The sequence below is a fragment of the Hyalella azteca genome, unplaced genomic scaffold, assembly GCF_000764305.2.
Source record: "Hyalella azteca isolate HAZT.00-mixed unplaced genomic scaffold, Hazt_2.0.2 contig336, whole genome shotgun sequence".
NCBI lineage: Eukaryota > Metazoa > Arthropoda > Malacostraca > Amphipoda > Hyalellidae > Hyalella > Hyalella azteca.
The window spans coordinates 315,019-328,326 of NW_025930689.1; the positions used below are offsets into that span (position 1 = coordinate 315,019).

The following is a 13,308-nucleotide window of genomic DNA, read 5'->3' on the forward strand; positions in this document are numbered from 1 at the left end:
TTCAGGTTAGGCATGCCAGCGCTATTGGTAACATACCAACCGCTACCTACTAACTCCAAGTCAGCTTCATCTTTATATATAACCAATTGATTGAAAGGAATCGCGTGTTTGAGTTGTATTAACTGAATTCTCCACATGGCATATGGACTAAGCATGAAATCACCTTCCTGGATTTTATTATACACCTGATTTCTATGTATTGGTACTCCATTAAAGTCTTTTTCAAATGAATATTCGATGTTCTGGCTAAGACTGCCTATAACGTATAATTTTTCATCATACCTGTAATACGAATTACCAAAGTGGGTGGCGCTCACCTTGAAGCTTCTAAGTTTATCGTTTAGCTCCAGCTGCCTGGTCGCATTAGTTACTTTGAGGTTTATTTCTAATAAATTAAACTTAATGGCATCTTTGTCCGGTGCACTGCCTCTTATGTCAGCTTTAACGACTATTGCCTCGCCTGACAGTAGCTTGCTTATCTCCTCTTTATGGTCCTCATTTCTCCATACGAAAAACGGATGGGAAGAATCGTGATGGCTATCAAATAATCCTTTGTGTATATGTTGATCATGACGCTGAATAGCTGTCATATATTCATCTAGTCGTGCTTTTATATATTCTATTTGTCCGACAGCCTTTGTAGCGGATTCCTCAATATTGCCGTTATTAAACACAAAATGGGATGGAGACATAATTCTTTCAAGATAATGACCGGCAAACGGAAACACCCACTGCTTGAATGCATTAACAGCAGTTTTGTATTGCTTTAGTATAAGGTTAGATCTGATGAGTATTTCTAATTCAACTTGGTGAACATCATCAGGACCATGGTACGCGGCGACGGCTGCAATATAGTTGGCTAAGTTTTGTTGTTGTTGGTAGTCTTGGATGCGATCGTATACACCGATTAAGGTGGTCATGGATTCCTCCAATTTTTCAATACAACGAATTAAATCATCTCCCACTTTGAATTCTTTAGTTAACTGACGTAAGGATAATTTCATGTCTCTGAGCACGCTTTGAACCTGCCATTTGCTTACGTCAAGCGCAACTTGAGACTCAGTGTCTAGTTCAATTTCGATCTCTTTGAGATATTTTTCAATGCTATCCAAGGTGGGTGCTAAAGCACTATCAATTCTATTTTCGTGTTGCTTAAGCCTCTGGAGCTCCACTTCTGCCTGTTGAATAGCGTTGCTCAGCGCATCAAGTTTCGCCTGGTCATCTCTGTGTTTGACATACGCGGCAGCGCTTACTTCACTAATCTGGATCAATTGATGAACTTTAGCTATGGCACCTAATGCCTGTGCTGCACTTTCGTCATCAATAGTTGCGTTAGTCCTCAATTCGTTTTCTTTTGTTGCTAGTAATTTCTTTATTTTGACCATAAGCTCCCCTGAAAACTGTTTAAGATTTGGTGCTCCATCAACATCACGAATTGGAAATTGACCCCTTTTCATTTTATGTAGACTTCCTCGTATATCATTTAGCAATACATTTGAAGGAATTTCATTATCTATATAATCTATTATTTGATTGTTCTTCGTCATTTGTTTGTCCTTGGTACTTCTGACTTGATTTTCCATAATTTGTAGGTCAGCCGTAACACCTAAAGGCCACGGTGGTAGTTGTTGTCCAGCGGTCTGATCGCCTGAAACAAAAGCGTCCGATACCGAAGACAGGGCTCCTATTAATCCCTCCAATACCTCTCCAACAGGTCCAAACATATTTACTACTTGCCATACACTTTTCAAATAACTAAACAAGTCAAAATGGACCACTGTATGTTCTAATTCTTTCATCTTCTCGAGTAACTCAGCCCTTTTAGTATCAGCCTCTTTTTGAATTTCTTTAATTTCATCCAGTAGCACGTCCATTTTATCATCTATTTGCTCGTGCATTTGATCTAAAGCAGGTGTTATCTCCTCTTCGATGAAACGCTTAGATTCTTCAATTTTTTTGTTAAGACTGGCTTTATATTGATCCCTAAAATCGTTTATTATGGTCACCTTGTGATGTTTTTCTCGTAATTCTGTCAACTTGTTAACATTAGTCTTTACTATATCGATATATCCCTTTATATCTATGATCAAAGTTGCGTCTGAATCGCATTTCAAATCATAAAGCTTGCCCAAAACAGCTGTATACATATAGGCGAGCGTCTTATTTTGTTCTTTCGATCTTTCTTTGGCTTCAAAGTCATTTGCAAATGCATTGATCCTATCTAATAATGATTCATAAAGAAATACCGAATCATTATTTTGTAACAGATGATACTGACTTTCTAAGCCTCGCAGCTCCTGTAATAAACCTGACGTATCATACATACGTTTAATATCATTGTCATTATTCAATTCACTGAAAAATATGAGGAGATCTTTTTTCCTAAAGCGACCTCCAACGCCAACATGGAGGTTTTCTCTTGCATAACTTTTATAATCATTTATAATTTCAGCATTATTGCTGATGATGGTTGCTGGCTCTGGGTATTGCATATTTTCTGTATTACTTCCGTTATTTCCATTTCTTCCAGATGAAGCGTAACCGGACTCGCTTCTATCAGAGGTGGAGCAAGAAGTTTCTTCAAAAATTATAAGAAATGAAGAGTAAGAACATTCTACTGTAAGAGAACCTCCATGCCTACCTCCAGCTCCTCCCCTACCACTTATCCCAAATATTCCATCTCTTCCATTATTGTTCATAATTGATATCCTGTGATCGTCACCCAACGCAATTATCTTTATATCACCTGATCTACCCCCAAGACCTCCTTGCCCTCCATCCCCACCAACTCCTCCTCCTACCCCGGCTTCACCTCTAATACGGAATGAGTGTTCATCGTAAGAATATATTATGGGAAAGTACAATCGACAGGAATGACCGAGAATATTGCCATTTTTGCACTTATAGCTACTATCATGCATTTCATAGTATCCGCGATTGCTGTCAGGAGATTTCCCGCTACTCCCATTTCCACCATTCCCACCATCCTGACCATCACCACCATTCCCACCATTAGCCACAATATTCAACATATTTCCATTCAAGAATGTTGTGCCTACGCCAAAGAAACTCCCAGCTGGTCCTCCAGGCAAGCCAGGCCTACCGTCAGCTCCCCGCCCCCCGTCCCCCTCGCCGTCACTTGCCTTACGTGGATTATGTGGCGGAGCGTCAGCCCCACTCAAGTTTATTGTTCTACGACCTATTACCTCCCATGTCGGGGCTATCATTACGAGCTTGAACTTTTCCCCTACTTTATTAAGGTTTTCGTCAATGAATATTTTGTTCAGGGCAAATATTTCTGTTGTGCTGCGTTTGCAAATCCCAATTTCTAGGTTAGCATCACTAAGTTTAATATAATCCCCTTTAATTGTGAGTTTATCTGATTGACAAAACACATTGAATTTGTTCAACGTCAGACTCGCCACTTGCCTCAATTCCTCCACGCGTAATTCATCAGCCGCTGTATGTGCTACTTCATCATATCCTGTCACATTTAAGCCTTTTATTTTTCCCAAAAATTGTCTGAAGTTATGGCGCGTTATTTGTATTCCTTGAAGTTTACTTTCTTGTCCCCAGTCCGCAATATTGGCAACGTTGAATTTACTTTTATACTTTTGTACTTCGTACGTTGACAACTTTTTATACAAATTATTCAAGAATTCGTACCATTTATGTAATTCCTTGAGATATGTAGCAGCTTCATGGAGGGGAATTGTAGGAAGAGATGGTGATGGGGTGTCCAACCTTTTATTACTTATAATTCCTAAAAATTTCGAGTACTTCTCCGGATTTAAAATATTGTATGTATTACTGCTCATGTTAATGCTATCAATACTCGAAACAATATCCATTAATTTTCTTGACAGTGCTCCTGTACTTAATAAATGTTCCATTTCTGCTGTCACATTCATGATGAAATAATATCCTCTACTCAGTTCGGCTGGTAAATGCTGAATCGTCGTGGAACGCACTTTGCTCTGGAAATTTTCCCGGATTTTAATAGCGATCACATTAATGATAGCATTTCTTTGAATTTCGATTTCAGTTACTTCATTATTGATATCCGTCTGGATAGCATGCCTTGAGTCAGAGAGAAAGGTTGCCACAGGTTGCAACAAGGTATCCCAAGCCCTAGTTCCTAATACGCTATCACTCACTACTTGCAAAAATGTGAAATATTGTCCTTGCTGCGCTATGCTCTGCATAGCCTCTGTAAGTCCCTCTATGCCTAAAGAGGATACAGTACTGCTAACCTTTTCAGTCAACTGGTCAGTAGGGGTATTTGTAATTTTTTGCATAAGGTTTGTCGTAAGGTTAAGTCCCATATTAAAGTGATCTACAAACGCTTGAGCCTCCGCTGGATCAGCATCAACAGCCTCGGTAGCCGTAGAAAATGAGCGTATCTTGCTCCGCATCCCATTTACTAACTGGCGGTAATACTCTTCCAAGTGCTCAGCGACAGAAAAAATATTAGACCATATATTGTCGTTAATTCTTTCAACGAGTGCATTAATAGCAACCTTGGATGAATCAGATATCGTGTAACCGAAATCTCCAGCATTCGATGCAGTAAACGCAAGGACCTCATTCAGTATTTTCTCTACATGCTCCTTTCCCTCTTGCAACAGCGTGATATTACTCAAAGGTCCGGGCTCGTCTGGTCTTCTAAAAATGCCTATTCTCGAATAATGTTCACCATCCTTGATTAATAAAGTGCTCACAAACTTTAATGCTTGCGCATAAAATTTCTTTCGTTCATCGGGATCACCTACAACACCTAATCGCTCTAGGAGCCCTTGCTTGACCTCCTCTAAAAAGTTGCCAATGGCCCCTATTACGTCCTCATCTGGTACTAAGCTAAGGCTGGTGCTAGCTTTAATATATGTGTTATCAACTTTTGTTACCATCATGGCTATACTATTTCGATATTTATCAATATCTTTGATTAGATCAGTGACATGTCTGAGTAATTTCATGAAATCTTGCCTATCTACTCCTTTTCTAACCGAAGGATAACTAACAACAAAGACCAATTTAACATACTTGGCATGATCTGCTACTCTTTTTATGGAGTAGGTGATAGCTATGTCCATGCTAGAACTTCTCGTATCACTAAATCCGGGGCAATCATAATAAGCATCATATGTTTCAGGGTGCACTATTAACTCTGGGAAAATTGTCATAGATTTTATAGTCGAATTGCCAATTCTATCGCCATCATCAATGATGTACTCCCCGGTTCTCGCCCATACTTCTTTCGCTATCAACTTGTCATTGTCCCCAGCGATCCACTGGACAAAGGTGCTCTTGCCGGATCCAGTATTTCCTAATATTAAGGTAATATTCCTGTATCGTTCCTGTAACTGGATTTTCTCTTCCCCTTCATCTAAGAGTTGAAGTGTCCTGCTTATCTCACTATTGTTATTGGAGGTTGACTCCAAAGGATAACGACGATAGCGTCTACCTTTAAGCCCATCGGAAGAGGACCGAGTTTTCGTATCCGTGCTCATGACGGAATAGTTAATGCTTGGAACTTTTGTGGGCTTGAAGGCGCTAACTGTTTCCTTAGAAACTTTATAGATGGGCTGGTTGTATCTGTTGGGATTTATCGTCACCTGTTGAGAGTTACTTGCACTGGAAGAAGAGGTTGTCACCATTCTCAGGGGATGAGCGTTTGCTGATGAAGACGGGCGTTGAATGTCAGATCTCGGTGGACGAGCTGAAGAAGAAGAGCTGATCGTCATCTGCACGCCTTGCATCGGAGGGTCGGAGGCCTGAGACGCTAGCCCAGGCATCACCACCACACCCTGAGGACGAGTTGGACTGATGACCAGGAACTTGTCTGTTAGAATAGGTGGCACTCTAACTGCTCATAATCTCACCACTCTAAAATAATCACTTTTTACGAACGTCGTTCAAAGGCCTACCGATGTGACGTTAAAAATTTATATTATATTGAACAAATTTCTCTGGATTGCCGCAAGTTTCAAGCCTAAGTCAATACGTGTCAAGTATTTTACCATTTAAATGTTATTGCAACAAAATAAAACGCAATGAAACTCTTCGAAACGTGTTGCGACATTTAACTATCGCATGCGGCTTAAAATTTTAAAAATTTCAAGGAGGATGTGGAATACTAGTGGATAAAATAATTTTTTCCCAAACTGTGCTAATTGAAGGTTAATGACCACAATTGGCATTAATTTCAATACTCACAGTCCGCCCATCAGCGTAGGTGTTCGTGACCACCTCGCTGCGGGCCAGCGTCAGGACCTGCGCAAATAAGACAGAAGTTAAATTTTTTTGTTATTTAAGAAACATTTCGTGAGCATTTAATACAATTTAATACAATTGATATATACTTTTTTGTATATATCAATAATTAATGGGAGGAAATAGAAAATAGGTTCAGAAATGAAGCAAAATCAAAGCGTAAGTTAATAATTTGCTATGAGTGTTGCAAAAATAACAATAAATAATAACAAATTGGCACTTCAGTGGTGCATACTGCGCGGCGATGGTGCGTCATTGATACACCAGTGGTGCATACTGTGCGGCGGTGGTGCGTCATTGATACATCAGTGGTGCATACTGCGCGGTGGTGGTGCGTCATTGATACATCAGTGGTGCATACTGCGCGGTGGCGGTGCGTCATTGATACATCAGTGGTGCATACTGCGCGGCGGTGGTGCGTCATTGGTGCATCAGTGCTGCATACTGCGCGGCGGTGGTGCGTCATTGGTGCATCAGTGGTGCATACTGCGCGGCGGTGGTGCGTCATTGAGTGGTGCGTCATTGGTACATCAGTGGTGCCTATACTGCGTATAGGTGGTGCGTCATTGGTGCGTCAGTGGTGCATACTGCGCGGCGGGGGTCCGTCATTGGTGCATGAGTAGCGGATCCTGAGCATCGATTGCGCGTCATTCGATGATGCGAGCTGTGAGAGCTTCATCACATCTTGTCTTTTAGTCTGCTGTATTTTTGCGTCAGACGATCTTGTGAGATTTTTCATGTGTCCGGTGTCGCAGACATATGCTTCTGATCGCGGACATATGCGTCTCACATGCACATTAGATCTGGAGCCTCTAGTAGACCCCGGGGCTACATGCTGAGCGCAGGCAAATTCATTCTGTAGCCAGAACTCGCCATTGATTGTACATTAATTTGGTAGGTTATCAATTATTGATCTTTGTATGTTTTTGAATATGATGTTCAATATTGTTTATAATTTATTTCATTTCACAACCTATGTGCTCAATTTTCACATTTTCTTTTCAGAATAGTTGCAATACAACGGACAAGTTTTCAGTCAGTTAACACCATCGAGATCAATGAGTCCTATTCTCTATAAAGCTTGTATCTCTGATCACTAAAACACACACGTGGCTATTACGCGCCGAGCAAGGCAGGGTTGCTTGAAGGCGTTCATTTACAAGACACTCAACGAGGTCACGGCTGAAGCGATCAACTATGGCGCTGTTGTCAAGGGAGAGGCAACACTGGGCCTCTGTCCCGGCCACATGCAGACCTGCCAGAGTATCGCTCATCTCCTGCGCATGTATACTGCAAGTGTCTGATGTCTTATACGTGTTGATTCTGGCGGCGGCCCTGAGTTTAGTGAGAGCGCAATCAGCAGTAAAAGACATTGTTAGGACGGCGGCATGGAGTTCAGCGAGGACGTAATCAGCAGGACAAGAGATTGGTAGAACGGCGCCATGGAGTTCAGCGAAGACATATCCAGCAGTACAAGAGATAAATTGGTAGAACGGCGCCATGGAGTTCAGCGAGAACACAATCACCAGTACAAGAGATTGGTAGGGCGGTCGCATTGAGTTCAGCTAGGACACAATTAGCAGTACAAGAGATTGGTAAGACGTAACTGGAGTTCAGCGAGGCATGGAGTTCAGCGAGGACACAATCAGCAGTACGAGAGATAGGTAGGACGGCGGCATGGAGTTCAGAGAGGACACAATCAGCAGTACAAGAGATTGGTAGAACGGCGCCATGGAGTTCAGCGAGGACACAATTAGCAGTACAAAAGATTGGTAGGACGGTTGCATGGAGTTCAGCTAGGACACAATTAGCAGTACAAGAAATTGGTAGGACGGTCGCATGGAGTTCAGCGAGGACACAATCAGCAGTACAAGAGATTGGTAAGACGGTCGCATGGAGTTCAGCGAGGACACAATCAGCAGTACAAGAGATTGGCAGGACTGAATAAAGTAGGTAATATTGAACATGTATTATGGGTAGGTGTTAAGAATTCTAAGAATGTGGGTAGAAGCGATATAGCAGGTGTATAAGGCGCGGTTGTTTCGAGACCGTGGGAACAAGTTAGTTTACATCGAGCGTTGGCGAGCTAAGCTCGAGGGAAATTCCAGTCGAGGAATGCGGCGTCACTTCGAGGGTAAGGCTTAACTGTGCGCGACGGCTTCCTATATAAGGACCTCAAAATTGGCCCAATTGTTGTTGGTTCTACGGAGGTGACCGTCACGCAAGCACGGTCTGCAGTCAGCGGACTGTATTTAACGGCCGCGGCCGTGAGGCCGGCGATGTTACCGTTTTCGAACATTGACGGTCGCGAGAAACCTGGACTTATCGAAGCAGCCAAGAGTCCGGTGAGCACTTCAAGAAAATCAATATCAACACTACGGCTGCGACTCAGCCGCGAGACAATGCGAGAGGGCCACGAGTTGTACAACGATTATAACGCACGTCATCAGGAGATTTAAGTTTCGAGCTCTACACCATTACACCAAGAATTATCATCGGTACGGTCATCAATAGTACGGTCACAACTCTCATCAGAAGAAGCGTGACGGTCACAGTCATCAACCGAAGTACGGACGTCATAAACTCTATGGTTTGACCGGCCATGAGACATCACTGTAGTGCGCGGGTAATACAGCCATGAAGGAAGAGCAACTGTGAAAGCGGACGCGAGAATACAGAAGCGGTACGGCCACTGAACATACGGCCGGCCGCAAACGGGTGCGCAAGTTACGGTTGTTTACAACCCAGTTAAAATTTAGGGCAGGGAATAGAGCTGGCCGTCGCCAGCTGCAGAGCCGACGTAGGGACGCGACAGAATCGCGATAAAGCAGAAATGTTCGCATTAGAGACGATATCGCCAGCCGCGTAGCAGCGCTAATTCACCTCTGAGTGCCTGCCCAGGTATGCTCTGTTCTGCCGACACGCAGCCCTCACTGAGCACCGCCTGCTCAAACCTGCCCAACGCCCGCTCTGGGGCGGCTCTGGCAGTGTACGCGGCAGTTAAGCCTTACCGTTTGTCAACCACGATTTAAAAAAATTTTCCTTCTCTCTCTCGGAGATCATCTAGAATCCTCTCTTGCAATGACAGGTTTTATTGACATTGTTTTTTCACTTTCACATCGTATGGAATTTAGCAACGTTATATATAATCTAACAAATTCAATTATCGAGGAAATATACACATCAAATCACTTACCGCTATGTACTATCTGCAAGCGTCGACGGCAGCTCCGAGAATCGAACGCAGATCCTCCGCGTCAGAGTCCACGCCTGTACCACCTTGACCGCGCGGACACCTTACCATCCAAGCCTCTATGAACTACTTAAATGATTCGCCATCATCTAGCAAATTGAGGAATAGCTACGTATATTTGTGGTTGAACTTGATAGATATTATTCATAATACACTAATTTCAAGAAATGAACAAAGTAGCTATTCGTATGATCCCGTCAGTTGGATGTAAGTGAATATTAGAGCTAAATTTGTTTAGTAATTCATCTTATTGCATTAGCTTCATGTCATTCGATAGTTTGGTAGGAAAATTAACAACGTACTCAAATCATTAGTCTGCTGAAATCGCAAGTTCTCCAAGAGTTTTAATGCAAAGAAAGCGGCAAATAAATTCACCATATCTTCAATGAAAACGTTTCGGAGACCTGCACCGAAACGCAGGGAAATTCGATCAATTTTATGAACTGATGGTGGTGCTGGTTTACACATTTCCATCGAAAATATGGTGAATTTTCCTGGTATTTTCTTGGCTCTAATATTCACTGTTATTAACGCGTTTTCTGTAAATCCAAGTGAGGAAACTTTCTCATGATATACTGATTGATATCTCGATTTAGCGAAGCGTGAATGACCGTAAACGTTTCTGTTTGCGTGTTAAAACTGGAAGAGCATGTACAATTTCAAAGTATTAAAATAGTGAAGGGAAATAAATATCATAACTGGCACCAGAAATTGACCCAAAATATCGAAATATGCGAATGAACTAGATGACGGACGAAGTTCATTCTCCTGCCACTGTTTCCAACCCTAACCCTTCCTCCCTCTCTTAGTACCCCCCATGCACGGCCTGCTTAGCTGCTCTGCTCAGTTCGCTGCCGGGCAATCCAAGTACCAGCGCTAAAACAGCGCAGCGTTCTGGCCCTGCCGAGCTGCTAGAACTTTGTCTCTATATTAGCCATGGCGCAGCGCAGTTTTAGGGACAGATGGCCGGTTGTAGTTTTACGGCTCCATCCTGCTAGAGCGCGACCAGCCCGGCTAAACCCGGCGCCGGTCTCGGCTCAAAATTTTAACTGGGAACAGTCGTACGGCTCAACGGGACTGCAATGTATCAACATTTTCCAATAAAATTAGATGATTTTAATGATGTAAACTGATAGGTTTTTGGACTTTTGATTGTGTTCAGATTTCATTTTTTATGTACTAGAGATTTTTGTTAACGTAGGATGTGAACTTGAATTTCAAAATTTAATATGAAATGTATCAGTGTTTCATTACAACCCTCTCTTTGTACTATAGTTGCCGTAACCTTTCCAAAAGAGAACCTTTTCATACGTGCCTATATATCAAGTGCAACTCGGCGACAACCTGACATAACGATAAGTAATGAATACCGGTTTCTTGAACCTGAACCTGAACGTAACGTAAAATTTGTGGAGTAATCACTCCGAGTGTCCAACTTTAAAATATATGACATTATAGAAACTACTTTTGACTACAGGGCTATTTTTTTTCTCTAATCAGGACGGCGGCATGGAGTTCAGCGAGGACATAATCAATAGTACCGCTAATAGCGTTAGTCTCATTTAATTTCCTTCTTTGAAACCCTATTCTGGAAATTAGTCGTCTTTTAAGTCAGTTTATAGATACGGACGGGCTCCTAGAATTGCCTAATGCATTCTACTGGATGTTCTGACATGACTTCAATATAATTATGAGGGAACAACAAGGTTCAAGTTACAAAAGAGCAATACGAATTGTGTTATTAGAGATGGCAAAACAACCCAGACAACCTGCAAATCCTGGCAACGGAAGAGCATGGCTGTGACAGAATATTGTCGTGACGTTGCATGCATGGCACAGACAGAATATTGTTTTGATGTTGCGTGCATGGCGGTGACAGAATATTGTTTTGATGTTGCGTGCATGGCTGTGACAGAATATTGTTTTGATGTTGCGTGCATGGCGGTGACAGAATATTGTTTTGATGTTGCGTGCATGCCGGTGACAGAATATTGTTTTGATGTTGCGTGCATCACCGAGTCAAAATATGGCAGATGTTGCCTGCATGACGGAGCCAGAACATTGTCTTGATGTTACATGCATGGCAGAGACAGAATATGGTTGATGTTGCCTGCATGACGGAGTCAGAATATGGTTGATGTTGCATTTCTCAAAAGGAAAAGCCGGATGTTAGAAGGTTATATGCAGTTTTTTATGCATCGTGCCATTTTGGAGAGCATCTTGATAATACTACAAGACCAATGAAGCCTAATTGTGTTCTGAAGTTCGAATGATAATAAACCAAAGCGAGTTACGAAGGGTTTCAGTGGGACAACGTGGATTTATTTTAAATGACCTGACTAAAATCGTTAGTCCTCAATTCAATTTAATTCATTTGATAGATAAAATAGATGTTTGAGTGCAAAAAATCTGCTACATCTTACGGCCAAATCAAAGAATAGTCCACAAAAATTCATATCTATATAGAAAACGTCTTACGGCCAGCTGTGTACATGAATAGGTAAGCATAAAAGCCTCACAGGAATCGAATATCATAATAGTGCAGGGTAAAAAAATCGCCCGGTCGATTTTTTACTGCACTTTTCTCCCGTTTATATGTATGAAAAATGTTTCCCGAATTATCACTAAAGAGATTGATATTCAATGAGCAATTTTTGATCGTAATGACACCACCGCAAAGGAGATGTTTTGTTCTCAACTGAAAATAGTCGTTGGGCGCATATTTACGTCAACTCAGGAGCAGAGCGAGAGGCTCTTATACGCATTGAGCCGCCGTCAATACACAAGTTTACTGCAGAAATTCATGAAACTATAAGGAATCAAAATTCATGAACACACACAAGAAACATATTCATTTGTTTACATTATTGCAGTTAAAATATGTTCAGCAACTTGCATAAGTGATTTGATCTTAATATGAATAGAAAATAAGACGTCATCGCCATTTACGAACTCGTTTAAGTTAGTCAATGACGTCTTCACATGCTTAGATGATAGGAAATAATATTGAAATGAATTACGGTGCTCTAATAACTTACCGGCAAGATGGCGGCGGCCAAGAAGAAGACTTGTACGACCCCCATTTGGGAGGCGATCGCTTTGATGGGAGATCACACTGACAGATCTGTGATGTCTATGTAATATATTGGACCCTTAGCTGCCGTATATCACGGCTATCTATTGCACTGGAGTCTCTGCACAGCACTGTATACAATAGATCGCTTTGATGGGAGATCACACTGACAGATCTGTGATGTCTGCACAATATATTGGACTCTTAGCTGCCGTAACGGCTATCAATTGCACTGTAGTCTCTGTCTCTTATACACATCTAGATGNAGCTGCAGCGCTTTAAACCTGTCTCTTATACACATCTAGATGTGTATAAGAGACAGCCGCTGCCCTGCACCAGGAGCGTCTCCGAGTCTCCCTCCTCCTGAACTGATCATTGAGGCTCGTTGAAGGCACCTCTGTCTGATGGCGGGGCCGCTGCCTGCACCAGGAGCGTCTCCGAGTCACCCTCCTCCTGAACTGATCATTGCGGCTCGTTGAAGGCACCTCTGTCTGATGGCGGGGCCGCTGCTTGCGCTGCTGCTTAAGTCGTCAGTGCAGGGACAAGGCACTGTACTTGAAGTACATTTGAAGGTTATGAACGTTAGTTGTTGAACCACATTAGGTTTACAAGAGATGAATATTCTCATCACAAAACATTCTAACTTTGGTTAATGGATATTGGTCGGGCTTGATACTAAATTAATTATTTCTACTTTCCCTTCATAGTT

At 42.1% G+C, this 13,308-nt stretch overlaps 1 protein-coding gene across 1 annotated transcript; it reads right to left on the bottom strand.

The window, feature by feature from the left end:
* Positions 1-1,606: 1,606 nt before the first annotated feature.
* On the bottom strand, positions 1,607-12,837 carry LOC108672709. Its single transcript, XM_047879469.1, has 5 exons — positions 12,565-12,837; positions 6,217-6,273; positions 2,747-5,807; positions 2,247-2,308; positions 1,607-1,648 (listed from the first exon to the last, which is right to left on the bottom strand). The coding sequence occupies exons 1-5, from the start codon at positions 12,607-12,609 to the stop codon at positions 1,607-1,609; spliced, it is 3,267 nt and encodes a 1,088-aa protein (XP_047735425.1). The 5' UTR covers positions 12,610-12,837.
* Positions 12,838-13,308: the final 471 nt, after the last annotated feature.